The 16,026-nt window shown below is 36.8% G+C and overlaps 1 protein-coding gene across 1 annotated transcript in view; it reads left to right on the top strand.

The window, feature by feature from the left end:
- ZC2HC1A (zinc finger C2HC-type containing 1A) overlaps positions 1-12,266 on the top strand; it is a 39,137-nt gene extending 26,871 nt beyond the window's left edge. Inside the window, exons 9-10 of the mRNA XM_039702766.1 lie at positions 10,357-10,464; positions 11,119-12,266. Coding sequence (XP_039558700.1) covers positions 10,357-10,464; positions 11,119-11,305 — 295 coding nt within the window. The 3' untranslated portion in view covers positions 11,306-12,266. The remainder of the gene's footprint in view (positions 1-10,356; positions 10,465-11,118) is intronic.
- The last annotated feature ends 3,760 nt before the right edge of the window (positions 12,267-16,026 follow it).

Here is a 16,026-nt window from a genome sequence, read left to right as displayed (position 1 = left end):
CACTGCGTGGAAATAGAAGAAAGAGGTTTCTGCCATAGACTACAAGGCAGTTGTGACAGAATCTTCTCTCTTAGCACAAAAGGATGGGGGCTTTCTCTTTTCCCTTTCCTAAGAGGCAACAAATGAATGAGCACAAATAAGACAAAACCAGTGCACTTATAACAGCAAGGAGTGCTGCATGAAGATTATTTGTGTTCAGTGTAAGTACTGGTGTGATCAAGGCTGTGACTCATGCTTTGCTGGAGGGGTAGACATTTCACAGAATCTCATAGAGAAATCTGTGGAAGGGATTGAAGAAAAGTTGTGCAATTCTGCAGAAATTTGAGGAGCACCAAGGAGCACTGAGAGCACAAAACATAAAAGGAAGTGACTGCAATTATAACATTGGTGATTGAAAAAGATTTATTCGTATAAGAATGTGTATCCAATTGGTGAAGACTGTATAATGTGAAAAAAAAACCAATGTCTCAAGTTCATGAGGAGGAAAAAAAGACTGTATAATGTGAAAAAAAAAAACACAATGTCTCAAGTTCATGAGGAGGAAAAGGACATTCTGAAAACTCATGGGGCTGGACAGCAATTACACAAAACTAAATGATTTTTAGTTTCTCACTCTTAAATTTTACAGGTGTGGCATGAATATAAATTACAGCTCTGTCATGCTTCCCTCATAATGTCCTGTAGCATCAGGATTCAATTCTGCCGCTCCTTGCTCTGTCTACTCATGATAACTGTTTGGGACACAGCTCACATGCAGAGTCCATGAGGTTGACAGATGTCTTTCTTTTTTTATTTCTCCCCTCTTCTGGTGTCTTACTAGTCTTTGGTCAGCTTCACTACCATTTGTAGGCGTCTATGCTATGACTGTCAGAAAATTCCAGCCCCTTATTCACTGACTTTTCTTTATTTCTCCATTTTTAGAAGTTGAATTAACACCTACTGATGAGTGGCAAACAAGCAGGTCTGCAAACCACAGTAAAAAAGTCAGCTGAGATCATTTGAAGGCATGTTTCTGAGTCCAGTAATGTAACCCAGCTGGCTGGGAAAGGTTTTTTCCTGTTGAAAGTTCCTAATTGAAATCTCTATTTGTCAGTGAGGATGCAGCAATTTTGGTCTTCACTTGTTAACAAGGAAGTTCTATGTAATTTTACCAGTCAGTTGCTCTTGCAGTAAGCATATGAAATTTGGTAGAAAATAAACCCCCTTGTGTTCCAGCTACTCCTCAGAGATCAGAGGGGCTGAGTGCAGCTTGGCTTAATTTCTGATTATAACCAGTCAGGCACTATGGCTGGTTATGTTCAGTAAGAACTTTTACAATTCCAGATTCACAAATAATGTACTTTATTGAAGCAGCAGATCATTGACTCTTGTTAGATTGCTGGTGATAAACGCAGTAGATCTACAAAATGTTGTATAACTGTTCCCAGCTATGCTCTTGATGCAGCCAGAGGCACCAATCTTACCAAAGAGTCATCCCTGCTTTGGGGAAGGGAGAGAGGAGCAAGGCCATTGTCTATGAAGGTCATGTTCTCATACTCTAAAAATGGAGGATTTCAAATATCAGTTTTAGACTTTCTGGAAAAATGGAAGTGTAACTATTGTCAAATATAATTGGTTACCAGTTGCTGTGGTCCTAGTTGGTGGAGAAGAAGCTTTTTTCTCATTTTCATATTGCTGGGTGCATTTTTCAATATATTAATTATTTTTGATACCTTTGGCTGAACTGGTGGTAACAAAGGCAGCACAGATCCCTAACAGTTCAGCATCATTCTCCACCCAGGTGAGGGAGCAGTGAAGGCTGTAACAGGATTACTCCTGTCAGCATGTTACAACCTCTCATCATTATCTTCCCAAAGGAACAGATTTGTAACAGAGGCTGGTTGGGCAGGGATAAGGTGGAGTGAGGTTGATACCGAGGTCTGGGTGCACTCCTGTGCTTCACTGAGACACCACTGGGCTGTGAGACCTCGACCTCACCCCATGCATCATTCAGCTGTTAAGTCTTGCTCCAGCCTAGCGCAAGGTAATCAAGTGGCTCAGCTCACATTTTTGCTCAAACAATCTCATGAGTTCTCCACAAACTCACAGCATCTCTGTGTCTTGACATAATAAGTCTGGCAATTTTCCACAGTTGCTTACTGGACTTTGTTTTCAGTAGTCTTCCATTTTCTCCTCTGTTGCTTGGAGAAGCAACTGTGACGACATGAAGCCAAATAGCAGCTGGGGAGATGTTTGCCCAGGTTCTCTCTGTTTATGCATTCTGCTAAGCACAAATAGATGGCTTCTGGCTGACACAGCTCTCAGATAATGATCTCTGCTGAAAGACAGTCATTAAATGTTAGCTTGGCTTATAACCTCAGTGCCTACACAATTTCCAGATTTTAAGATTATAGGTGGGTGTGATGAGTGTGTTTCTGCCAGCAGTCCTTTTCATTGCTCAAAAAATCTTGTTGTCTTCTGTTTTCCAGCTCACCCTTATGGTATTTGCTGCTCATACTAACCAGTTTTCCACAGGTGGCTGTTAAATGTGTCTCGTTCCTAAGTGTTGTATCTGTGACCTGGCATTTCTTTTTTTGGCTTCATTGTATTCACTTCCGGGGACAAATTTGTCAGAAGTTATATTGAAGCAAAGAGGTGTAGGAACCAGTTACATCATGGAAAAGTTAGTTTCGTTGGATTGGTCACTGGTGACAATTTTGGCCTTAATCATCTCAACTTCTGCCTCGATATTGGGGCATGAGGGGGAAATACAGTGAGTTTTGTTGAAACAGCTACAAAATTATACTAAAGCAAGGACTGAGACAGTAACAGTCAATGTCCTGCATGAGCGTGAAAATAATTAATACGGCAGTGACAGATTTTAACCATTAAAACATCTTACAATTTAGGCTGTAGATAAATGCAGCTGGAATTACTTTCTAAAATAGAAGAACTTTGGAACATTACCCTTCAGTAGGATTAAACAAGATTTATTTCTTTTACTACATTTATGTTTTAACCAGTAGAATGAAGCCTTAGTGTGAGATCTGGGATTCTGTTACATTGAAGTCAGACTGAGCTTATGCTGGAAGGAAGATAAGATGTTATGCTCTTCTGAGTTGTTAGCAAAACAATTTGCTGAGCAGTGTTGTGTGGGGGTATTTTTCAGGGCAATCTTTTAAATGGAATGTTAAGCAATCACTTTTTCTTTTCTCCTTCACAAATATGAAGGAGCCTACACACATTATTTTGACCAGGTTGAATTCCAGGTTTTGCTGTAAGAAACAAATTCCTGCAGTTTGCACTAAGGAAAGCTGTAACTTTGGTGGTTTTTTTAGGTATTACTTCAGTGTGTAACCTTCCATCTGCCCAGATTCTTGTAATTCTGGATTTTGCAGAGACGTAATAGAAGAGAGGCTTAACAGTGCAGTTCCATTGTGCACTGTCAGGGAGGAGTTGTGTGTGCCAAGCGATGGGACACCCCTGCGCTCCGTGCGGGCGCTGCTGGCGCAGGACGCGCGGCGGCTCCGCAGGGCCCGCGTTGCTGAGCGCGCAGCGCCGCCCGCGCCCGGCAGGTGGCGCTGGCGCAGCGGGCCCGGCCTGCGAGCCTCGTGTGGGCACAAGGGCAGCCCTGGCTTGTGACCTGGGGTATGAATGGTAACTTATTGTCACTGTGCCCTGTCCTTTTTTTTTTTTCAATTTGAATTCTCCTGTTCTGCTCCGCTAGTAAAGGACTGCTGAGAGAGCACAGCGCAATACCCTCAACATAAGCCGTGTTAGTGCCATTCAGCTTACTTTGTACCTGTAAATCAGCGTGTGTCAGCCGAGTTCTGCTGTGAGTTTTCCTTTTCTGCCTGGACAGAGTGAGGACACAGACAGTCCTTCCAGCATGAATGAAAATGTTGCATAAGGGCATCATTTCTGGGTCAGAAGCAAGTGAGGAGTAGCATGTGACTATTGTAGTCAGTAGGAAAATCTTCATTCATTTGGGTGAAAATAGATTTTTATCTTCTTGATATTGAAGATCTAAGAAAAGGAGAATTAATTCTATGTAATTTAACTTTCATTAGGCTTATAATTTGATATCATGTTATGAACCCAACTTTATTATGCATTTTATTACAGTATACAGGTTAGTGGTGTCTTACATTTCTTGAGGTGTATGGCTGTCAGAAGTAATCAGATGTTCAGGAGAAAAAATTGGGTAGGTTCTTCTTAACCTGAGGGTAAGCAAACAGGTGAACTCCACACCCACATGCAAACTGTTTTGCTCATCAGAACCTGACACTGTTTGTGGCCAAACAGGGGTCTTTCGCATGTACAGAATCATTGTCTGTACACGTTTCACTTCTAAACAGTATGTTTGTTTGGTTTTTTAATGGGAGTTAGGGTAAGCAAACAGGTGAACTCCACACCCACATGCAAACTGTTTTGCTCATCTGAACCTGACACGGTTTGTGGCCAAACAGGGGTCTTTTGCATGTACAGAATCATTGTCTGTACATGTTTCATTTGTAAACAGGTATGTTTGTTTGGTTTTTTTAATGGGAGTCGGAAATTATATGATATTTTTTAATATGGCAAATGAATCCTTAGAAATTAATTTTTAATTTTGTTTTATTTTGGGGATAAAACATACACTTTAATGTTTCCCTCCTGGGAATCATGTCTGCTAGTGATATATTTTTAATTTTGTTTTATTTTGGGGATAAAACATACACTTTAATGTTAATCTTTCCCTCCTGGGAATCATGTCTGATAGTGATACATCCACTACTGTTTTACAGCTGAAATACAATATGAACAGCACACCAAATCAATAACAGTAAACTTTAAATTCCATTTATGTTTGCCATAAAGCATTTGTAACCTTTAGAAACATTGTATTTTTAAAACAGTTTGTTCCTTTTGTGAAGACCATAACTTACAGGGCTTTGTTCAATGAGATCAAGGTATGTAAGTAGTTGTCTTCAAGATATTTGCATTTCAAAAGATTCTTGTAATCATGATTTTTTTTCATCAGAAGGTGAAATGGCTGTCAGCTTTGGGTTTTTGGTTTTGTTAAGGTGTGAAAGAATACTGTAGTGCTTTGTTTTGACAGTATTATGATGGCTTCTAGGATATTTCCTGGGTGTTCTACTCGATATGTGCCTGGAGTTCATAGATTATGCTGATAATTTGTTAAAGTTCAAATATAACTAAGGAAATCCTGTTAGGTTGGAGTATGTGTCTTACAGTGTCAAAGACCTCAGTCTTGCTTCTCAGTTTTTTGGGAGTATGTAAAGAGTATATATTGGGTGAAACAGGAGTTACTTAGTTTGAAGTAGAACATCTGTTTGGGAGGCTATTTGTAGGTTTTACTTTATGATGATAAGATGATAAAAATGCAGAACTTAAAGATCTGATTTTCTAATCTAAGTTGTTATTTCTGAAAGTCTACAGTTTTCCTTATGGTGATTTGAGGGAGGTTTTTTTATTTTGTTGGTTGCCTTTTTTCATTATTTTTTTTTAAATTTGATTTTTGATTTATTCTTTTTGGTTTGGAAATGTTAACCATAATACTAAAAAAAACCTATCAAAGTATTGGCTGTGTATGTAGTACTATCTATTTTGAATGGGGTTTTTGTTGTTAAAACAAAGCTGGGTTTCCAGTGATGGATGTTAGGCACACCACTGAGAACTGGAAGACATATGCAAAGGTTTTATGATACTGATACAAAAACAGACAGTACCATCAAAGGACCAGATGAGCTGTTGCCTCTGAAGAAGTATTACAAATCAGTGTGGTTTATTTATTTTGCAAAACTGTTTCTCCTAATCAGAAAAATGTCTCTGATGAAAATCACCTGCCCAGTATGTCTTCCATATAAATGCTGTGAGAGAAGGGTAGATGATATAATTAATACCAGGGTGAGGTAAACAGCTTCACAGGACAGGGAAGATGAAGGTTTCCCTCAGATTTGATTTCTTCTGTCAGTGCTTGATTACAGATTACAAGTAACAAATTTGTGTCTTGATTACAGACTAAAAGTAATGAACTGGTGCCTTTCTAAACCCAAGATAAAACTGATTTGCATGATGCAAAGCTGAAGTAAGCATTTATGCATGATAACTATACCGTTTTTTGACAGATTAAAATTGTAATTTTATTATCTTAAGGTCAAATATTTCTCTAACTCCTACATCTGTAAGGTAGCTGTGATGATCCAAAAATATGAGGAAGGCAGACTTTGTAATGAAAGGTAAAGTCTTTGGTTGAGTCCAATCTACCTCATATAAAATTTCTGGATATTCAGGAGTCATTATAAGATCTAAGTTTGGAAGGAAGGTTATTCCAATTATTCTAAACTTTTAAAAAAGAAATAGATACTAAATTGGAGTTAAGCCTTTGTTGTATTTTGGAAGATGTCAATTACTGCATTTTGGAAGATGTCAAATACTGCGTTTTAATACTCTAAAAGAGAAATAATGAATTATGAATAATGAATTCCACACACATGGAATGTATTGCTTTACATAGTAGAAATGTGTCTGAATCTCTTAATGCTGTAACCAAAACTGTGGTATCTTTGAGACAGGGACTTGGGTTTGAAGAATCAAAAACAATTGAAAGGAATGGGAACTCTTTTTAGACAAATAGTTTCTTTGTTTTTATTTGCTCCCTTGAATGTTTGGTTAAAGTTATGAATCCCACAAACCATCAAAAATTAGCTAAATTTTTCATTTTGTAATACATTATTAAGATTTGAAGTTGAAGATTTAGCTGTTACTACAATTGCTTAAAAGAGGCCCTATCCGTAGAGCAATGATTTGATTTTTCTTCTCAAGAAAAATTCTTTAAAAGTTATAGGCACCACTTCTGCTCTTCATACAATTCTGTTGTTACTCAATTATCTACTGAGTTCAAGAATTAAATCTGCCTTACTGGTAGTAAGTTATTCAGTGTATTGCATGCCAACAGCATTCAGCAAGTTGAATAGTTCCTAAACTTTCTTAAATTCAGCATAGCAGTGTGGATGGTTGCAGTTTATGGCAAAGGTTTCTGGACTTTGGGATGCATGCCATTAGTCAGCAGAAAGTTATTTATGACTTTGCACAGAACTATGAGCTGTTGTGGGTAACAGTGGCAGCTGTCAAGGATATCTGAAAACACTCTAAGAAGCAAGATTTATATATCAGTGTTTTATGATAGAATTCAAGCAAATAATACATGCATGAATAGAAAAAGTCAAGCTTCTTTTACCAATTACTTTTGGATTTTAATTTTGCAAGCACTGGTAATTCAACTGGATATAGAACATGAGCTGCTTTAGGAAGGGAAGTCACTTTCAGTCATTTCTTTTAAAATAGAGAGTGGATAATACATTTCTTTACAGTATGTCTAGATTTTAAGAATTCCAGCTGGTGTATGTACACAGCCTCATCTGTTGTCGGACTCTATTCATGCTTCATGTGATACAGTGTAGAGCAGGGATTTATATAGCTTTTCAAAATCAGAACACAAAACCCAACCAAACAGGAAAAACACAGAAGTGGACAAGGATATAGAGAAGGCAGAGATGGGGCAGATCAGAACAAGCCAAGCTCTGGTGGGACAAGTTGAAATAACCAAAAATACCTGACGTTGTTGGAAGGCATCTGTCTCTAGAGATCAGATTGCTACTTAAGGATGCAATTTCAAGTTTTTTCACCAAACATACATGAAACATGATGCTAATTATGTGTCCAGATATAGGCTGAATAAAGTTGTAGGCAGTGGCAGCCTACTCCTTATGTTCATTTACTCATCAAAAATGTCAGAAATCACAGAATGGGTAAGGTTGGAAGGGAAGTTTCTGGTCTGAAAACATATTTGAGGTTTCTTCTATGTTTTTAGGAAACTAGTTGTGGAAAAAGACTGCAGAAATATGCTTAAGGTGTTTTTATACATTTTGGAATGAAGATGTCCTGTTAAACCTTTAATGAGTCATGTTTTATCTGAGACTTCTGAGACATTGCCTCCTTTATACAGGGTGGACTGTGCACTTTGAATATGGCTTCAGTCTGTACAGTATTTCCCTTCCCCAACTGAGTCAGTGGCCTGAATGCTGTATTAATACTACACTGATTTCTCCAAAACTTCTTTAGCATACACCTAGTACCAAAGCACCATGTGACTTTTCAGAGTACTTAGTGAGATAAGGGTGTCTGATACAGTTGAAATACAGGGAAGAATAGTGGACTGGTTTTCACATCAATTTATTTCAAATTTCCAGGACTCCTAACATGATGTTCAAAATTGATTCAAAGTACACTCTGAAGAGACTTCAATTTAAGAAATGAATGCTGTTAGTTTTGAAAAAGTAGTATGTTGGTCCCAAGATGAAAATGCAGAGAAAACTGAGTCAGTAATAATTATGAATTTTTGGTTTTCAATTACTTTAAGCTGTCTAAACAGGAATTGAGACACAGTTCTATTCTTAGCTTCATTGCATGATCATTCCTGATCCATGATGATCCCATAATGTTTCTCTGTGCGCAGCTGATTTTTTCTTTATATGTCTTTCTGTCTTCCATAACAGGTAAAATAACAGTCCAGTATGTTCTTTCTACTATAGAGATCTAATGAGTTTTACTCAGTTATAAGCAAAGGTCTCTCTTCACTGTATAAGATGGGGAAAAGAGCACAAGATGAGTTTTTAGCATCTGTACATCATAGCAGTGTAATTCAGGTTACATTTAGAACTTTTATTCTAGAATTCTGTAACTTCTGAAAGGCTGACGTCACTTCTAGTAAGTTTTAATTCTGATATAACTGATGTAGTGCTTTTCAGTCTGTACAGTATTTTTTTTTAATTAAGTCCATCTTTAGAATCTCCTTGCAAAATAAGGGGGCAAACAGGAAAATTAATGGAGAAAGTTAGTGTTCTGCCTAGTAATCCATAATCTTTGATCATTCTGCTGTACCTGTTGCAAGTAGAAGCCATTCTTGTTAAAATTGAATGCCTTAGTTAGATATAATTTCAATTTAAATAATCTTGCATTTAGTTGCTCATTTTCACCTTTGTGATTAATTATTTGATCACTTCTCCACTGGTTGAAGTGATAGAAGGAGCTGAAAAGCCATCTTTATTGCATGTGCACAACATGAAGGGAGAAATGTTTTATGCAGCAAGTCAATAATTCAGGAGTTATTGCATGTTTGTCATTTGTGTCAGTGTTGCATTTGAAGTTACTGGAGTTGAATGTTTTCTTATATGTGGTTTGAAAACCAAATCAAGACCAGACAGTTTATAATTCTTAAAGGATTATCTGTTAGGTTTATCTGAAGGGACCAAATGATCTCTTGGTGACTATTTTTTTTTAATGGGGTCTTGTTTCAATTTTTTTAATGTCCTTGGGTGAGTCCCAACTTAATTTCATTTATGCATTGGTGTTCAAGAATGAGAACAGAAAAACTTGATCATGCACAAGATGTCATAGTCTGAAGATTTGCCAAAGAAGAAATCCCAGTGAATTGTAATTGTTTTGAGCAATGATGAAAACTTCTGTCCTTGATCACTAATGATAAAACTATGCCCCTTACAATTTATTTTTCTTAGTGCTACTCAGATTTTTTTTTTAGGGTATTCTGGTGTTTCTCTACTCATCAAAACAAGCAACAAGATGTTATCAGTGTTTGGGATGTGCTGATCATTGTATTGTTTCTCATAATGCTCATGAGTCCTGAGGGAAGCAGTTTCTATATCTGTGTGCTCATAGTATTGACTCCAACCTCAGGAACACTGTGACAGTTTAGAAAAAAATTGAGGCCTTAATGCCCACCTGGATGCACTTTCTTTCTCTCCTTCTATTTATATTCATAAATATAATTGTGCTTTGAAGAAAAAAGACTTACAGCATTATCTAAGAAGAAAAATAGTCTTGTTCACTCACTTCATTATGGGTCACAAAGTATTGAAAATATGGTATCCTTTCTACAGATTTTAAACTATTAAAACCTTCAGTCATCTGCTCGCTATTTTCCTAGAAGACCTGCCAGTCCTAAAAAGTGACTTATAATAATTTGTCAATGTAGACATTAGAATGTACTGAGCAATCAATAATGCAGGATCTACCTGTTAGGAAGTGAGACACACGAACAGGAAGGGACTTGCTATTTCATTTAACTTGTCATTGTGAGGTTCAAGTCATAACAGTTCAGACCCTGCAAGTTCATGCCAGAGCTCCTCTGTCTGCTGTTGGTAGGAAATGAGTTATTTTTCATGCAGTTAACTAATGTGTAGATTGATGCACTTTTATATGTGTGTATAGATATACATATATATTTGAAAATGCATATTCTTGTATGTATTTCTCTCTGTGTGTATAAAATATCAGATATTTCTTCTATTTTAGAGGTGCAGCAAAAACCCGGACGTCAACCCCTCCTAGTGTGGCAAGAGCCATGAGCACGGGTGCTTTGACAAACAGAAGAAAAACTAGCAATTCAGACATTCACTCAAGGTAGCTTTTAACTTTGTGGACTTTGTCATTAATAGAGCCTTCATTAAAGGGGATTACCTCCTACAAAAGAAATTAGGGAATGTATCATTCTCTGCAGTTAATAGATGATCAATATTATTTTGCTTGTATAATGTGCTCGATATATTTTGCATGTTTATCATCTGACAGCACACCTTTGTCATCAGCTGTCTCAGATGTGCACAGAAGACCCTGTTGGAAATGTCAAAAACTACTTGGGAGCTGTTGAAAAAATAACCAAATATTATTTCAGTAGAAACTGAATTAAATCTGCATGCTAAGCACACAAATTGTTTTGCCCTTTAAAAGGGTAGGACTAAAATTGTATTGTAGGTTTAGCCTTCCCTCTTTAACAAGCTAAGTTTTCAAACACTTCAGGTAGTCTAAGTAGTCAATGAAATATTTGATCCTGCTCCTCAAACTCTGGTGTTTTTTATTTTCTTGCAGGGAAGGTAGGTATCTGGGTATATGTATGGGAGCCTGGGTAGCATTGTATATAAGATATACCACTGTATATAGGAAGTGAAGGAATTAAAATGACAGTAACAATAACTATATTCATTGCAAGGATTAGAGTAATTTTACATTTTTACACTGAACTGACTTAGAGAATTTTCTTCATCTGGGAATTTTCAGGTCTGATGGGAAAACTGGGTATGACAATGGAGACTGCCCATCCTCAGTGAATGGAGGAAGTGCGAAAAGCAGCGAAGGAATTTCACCTGTACAGTTATCCAAGTTCTGCCATGAATGTGGAACAAAGTATCCAGTGGAATGGGCAAAGTTCTGCTGTGAGTGTGGAATTCGAAGAATGGTTGTGTGAACACTTTCTTTAAAGCAGAAGGAATACAAGAAATTGGAACATCTGCTATGTACTGTTGCATGGAAAGCTTGAGTACTCCTTCCAGTTAGACTTCATGCTGCAAAAGTCAAAACATCACTTTATAATTTTCTAAGTGCAATCTTCTGGTTACACAGTTATTTATAAACAATGATATATACTGTATATAAAAATAGCAGCTACCTAAAACTGTGCCATTCAAGGAAATACTCTTTACTCTTTGTTGAAAATATTTAAAAGTAAGGTAAAAACGCTTTAAGTAACCTAGGTAGCAGAAGAGGTTCAATGCTATTTTTCTTTGTAAATCCAACTAGGCAAAGGATTTTTTAAATCTCTTATGTAGGGTAATGCTTACCTATAGGGAACTAGCCATGAACAACTTGGGCTTCAAAAGTTTCTCTGTGGAGGCATTTCTTTCATGTATGACAGTAACTTAGATGCTGTGTTCTAAATGAAAACAACATGAACTCCTTATGAATTCCTAGATAAACGTGTAAAAAGTTCAGATCTTTAAATTCTTTAACAGTAATATGCTAATTGGATTTTCCAGTTGCTTCCTTAAAGAATCAAAGTGGAAAACTACCTGAGAATTCTCTTTGCATCTAAGAAGAAAGGCAAGATTTTCTTTTTGTTGCTTTCCATGTTCTGTTTTTCAGTAAAAAAGTGTTAATATTTTTATGTATTTATAAGGAAAATATGCTATTAATTTTATTATTATTCATTTTATTAAGTTCCTTTTGTTTCAAAATACTTGTCTTCCTCCTCCTGTGTTCCACCATGACTAGCATATCTAAAGGTGTTGTGCTTTGTCCTGTTTCCAAAGGTCCTGCTCATTTTTTCTTTTCCCTCATTTCCTCAAGCAAAGTCTATACTTATCCTACCTAAATGTTGAACTCATATTTTGAAAATAGCCTTCTTGATGTATCCAATACCAAAAAAAAAATAGTTCTATAAAAATGAATGCTATTAGAGCAGTAGACCTTGATGTAAGTAGTGAGTCTTTATTCTTATTCCTGTGAAAATAGCACAGCTTACACGTATGAATGCATAGGGGAGTAACTGTGCTTCACTGCTATCAATATCTGACCTTTTTTTTTTTTCAATTTTGTGTATTTGTGATCTCAAAACAGCAGTTTCTTCAAGTTAGTAATAGACTTCACATTAATCCATTGGGAAGAAGGGAGAGACTCAAAGTTGTTCGATTTTTTACTAATTACATAGTAAATTGGTAAATTACACATTTATTAATAAAACCATTCACAAGCCAAATCACTTAACTTGTATCTTAATGTTGTAATTTATTTTGTGAAGTTTTGCTTTGAAGTACTTGCACCATCTTCATTATGCGTGACAGAACAATCTGAAATAACTGTGCCTTCCCACAGTAAATGCATTTTTTGTCAGAAACTGGTACTTCCAGCTCACAAGCACCATTAGTTTCAATTAATTTAATTTCTTTACGACTTAGATGAAATATGATGTAGTGTTCCATGATAGTGTTATGGTCATTGCTTACATTCTCAAAAATTGTGATTATCAACGGGGCAAATTTGGAAGAAAGTGATTGAAGAAAAACTTATTCAAGCAGATACCAGTCTAAGAGTGATTTAAGAGACTTGATGTAGTTATGTTGCAGGCCATGAGCTATTCATGTTTTAAAATCAGTTCAGTGAATGTCTTGCACTTTTTATACAATTTTTTAAAATAAATTATCCTTCATTCAGTGATTCAGTGTAGTCGTCTAAGAGTGATTTAAGAGACTTGATGTAGTTATGTTGCAGGCCACGAGCTATTCATGTTTTAAAATCAGTTCAGTGAATGTCTTGCACTTTTTATACAATTTTTTAAAATAAATTATCCTTCATTCAGTGTAGTTGTTTCACAATTGGTGTAAACTGGCTATTGAGCATGATAGGATGGATGACTGGTCATGACACTTAGAACTGACAAGTCCTAGCCAGTTTATTTTCTAGGAGTTTAAATTCTAGGATCCATAGCACATTCATGTTTGTATTTAAAAAAACTGGAATTCTGCATTCTTTCTTTAGATAAGCCTGCTTTGGAGATCTTGCCCTGGACTTGGGTCATGGAGGTTTGCAGACTGATGTATTGTGAGCTGAGAGTCCAACAGCAAAGATACCAGTCCAGAATAGGTTTGATCAGATAGTGAATCTACTCTTGCCTGATGAATTTGCAGTTGTTTCTGCTGGAAAATGCATTTTTGCATTTATTAAAAATGCTTTCTACAAAGGGAATGTTTAGTACAGCACTAAATACTTTTCAGATTTTCCAGGACTATTGTAACAGTAGGAAAAAACATATTGACTTTCTTCTTTGAATTGTAGGTAGCAGATTTCAAATCAATACTCATACAGTTAGTGTGTTTGCTGCTTTGTGAGCTGTTTGTGGGATTCTTTGCTTTCAATGCAGCATTTAGTAAATTACTTGAGTAGCACATCATTTGCTTCATTTACACTTACGTGATTTATCATGAGGATTAGATAGGGAATTAACCTGAAGGGATAAAACTATTTAAAACCAGTTTTTAAAACTGGTCTTTTAATTTGGCCATACAAAGAAGGTCTATGAAACATAATTGATTATTGATGGTAACACTGGATAATGTGTGCGTGTTGTAATCCACAGTAAATATAAGCAGACAATGAAATTCTTTTTGACTTTGTAGTTTGGTGCTGTTTGGTAAGACTTATGATGCCCGATATGTTTTGTGTTTATCAACTGGTTTTGTTAGCGAATGACATAGGTTTCTGAAGTCTGTGATGTTACAGACCCTAGCCTGTATTACTCAAGGTATTAGCACAGATCACTGTAATTCCATCTCAGTGGATGTTTGTACAAAACAGTGGATTGGTTTTCATGACATCCCCAAAGAACTGAATGTGGGAAACAAATTTGTTATATTTAGAGAATAAAAAATTCAGGGAGTTGGACTGAATTTTCAATCTTTAGTGTCTTACATGTGTCAAGAAGTTCCCATTTAATTTATTGGTGGTCTACATCCAAACCCTCTTGCCCTAGTCCTCTCCACACCCTTATGCCTTGGTTTTCATGGGAGGAAAAAAACATGAACTATGCACTGTCTGTTTATAGTGAAATTTAGCGATGCAATTGTTGTGATGATTCCTATACCAATGTATAACCCTATGACAGATTTACTGTCTGTCATTTTATCTTCCTGATGTTCTTACTAAGGTTCTTCTATCTATTAAAGAATGAGGGAGTAAAAGGTCAACAGTAAAATTCCATTTAAAGAAACAAGAAGAGGCTGGTTTTGATGTTTGGCTGAGGGAGTTTGCATTCCCATTCTACTTTTGTGATTTTCTCTTATACAAAGGACCTCTCTGTGCCAGGAAGTAGTGCAAGATCATTGGAATTATGCTGATAGAAGTGCAATGGAGTTATAAAAAATGCTAGCTTCAATAGTAAAAACAGCATAGCATGAAGCTTAATTGCTATATGATGTACCTTACACAGGTTTATATTTATGCATGATGCCCACACCCTAGGTAGTGTCAGAACTGGAATCTTCAAATATACAGCAATTAAAATATGTGTTTATATGAATAATTAGTCTTGCACACCACTGCAGGGAGGTGTTTCACCCCCATTTCAGGTTGTAGCTATGAAATGAACATATTGGCAGAATTTTTCAAATTTGCCAAAGTGACTCGAAGAGCCCTTGAACTCCCTGGAGGGAGGGGAAGCTCCACCTGGGAGTTCCTGGCTGGGAGCGTGTTGGGCAGGGGAGCTCTCCTCGGTGCTCCAGCACTGAGCCTCTCCCGCAGTGCTGGGGCAGTGGCCACTCCAGGGCAGCCACACTCCTGTGCCTTCACAGGGTGGGAACTCCAGATGGTGTTGTAACACTGACCCAGTCTTTCTGCATCATGGAAGTGCTGTCATCTGCAAGGGACTAGCTTTAATTCACCATCACAGCTGAGAGCTGCTGCCTGAAATGCAGGGAGAGCGTGTTTCCATGATGCCTGTTTACCGAGTCAGTGGAAGGAGGTATGACTGTAGTACTTTAAATAAGCAAGATATGTGCACACAGATGTAGGCTATGCAAATAGTCTGCATATAAAATTGGATGGTATTGTCTATGTATTACAAAGGTCACAAGAAGTGCTAGTTTCCATCACATAGACTTTGTATATCTGCAAAGAACAAGCCTGTTATGAGTGTTTATAGTCTTGGCTGAAAAAACTGTGTTTAATAACAGCACTTTTTTCAATTTTATTTCCATCCAGTTTGACTAAGCTATGAATAGTTATATGGGTTGTATGAGAAGGTAGAATTTTCATCTTTGGTAAAATTTGTTTTAGTGACTCTGGTGAAAATAGTTTAATTGCCTTTCAAGTACAGCTTATTCCAACTTGTGATTGTTTTGTTGCTGGTTGGTTTGGTTGGTTTTTTTCCATCTTGCTAAGTAAGGTTTGAGTGACCTAATTGTGCTGTTGGAAAAAGTGTTAGGTAAAAGACTTCATTAGCTGAATTCAGTAGTTACTTGGTTGATATTTTCGTTCCAGTATTGACAGTATAAGAGATTACTCTTGCATACTGGTTCATTTTTTCATTTGTTTTGGGTTTGGTTTTTCGGTGTTAGGTCAGTCCAGAATAATACACATTTCTGGAGGATCCTATTTACTCCCATTCTACTTATCTTGCCAGAAAACAGCTTCTTCATA

The sequence above is a fragment of the Passer montanus genome, unplaced genomic scaffold (genome assembly GCF_014805655.1).
Source record: "Passer montanus isolate IOZ18808 unplaced genomic scaffold, ASM1480565v1 scaffold16, whole genome shotgun sequence".
NCBI classification, from domain to species: Eukaryota; Metazoa; Chordata; class Aves; order Passeriformes; family Passeridae; genus Passer; species Passer montanus.
Note: the sequence above shows the minus strand (reverse complement) of the source record. Positions and strands in the feature narration are given on the sequence as shown.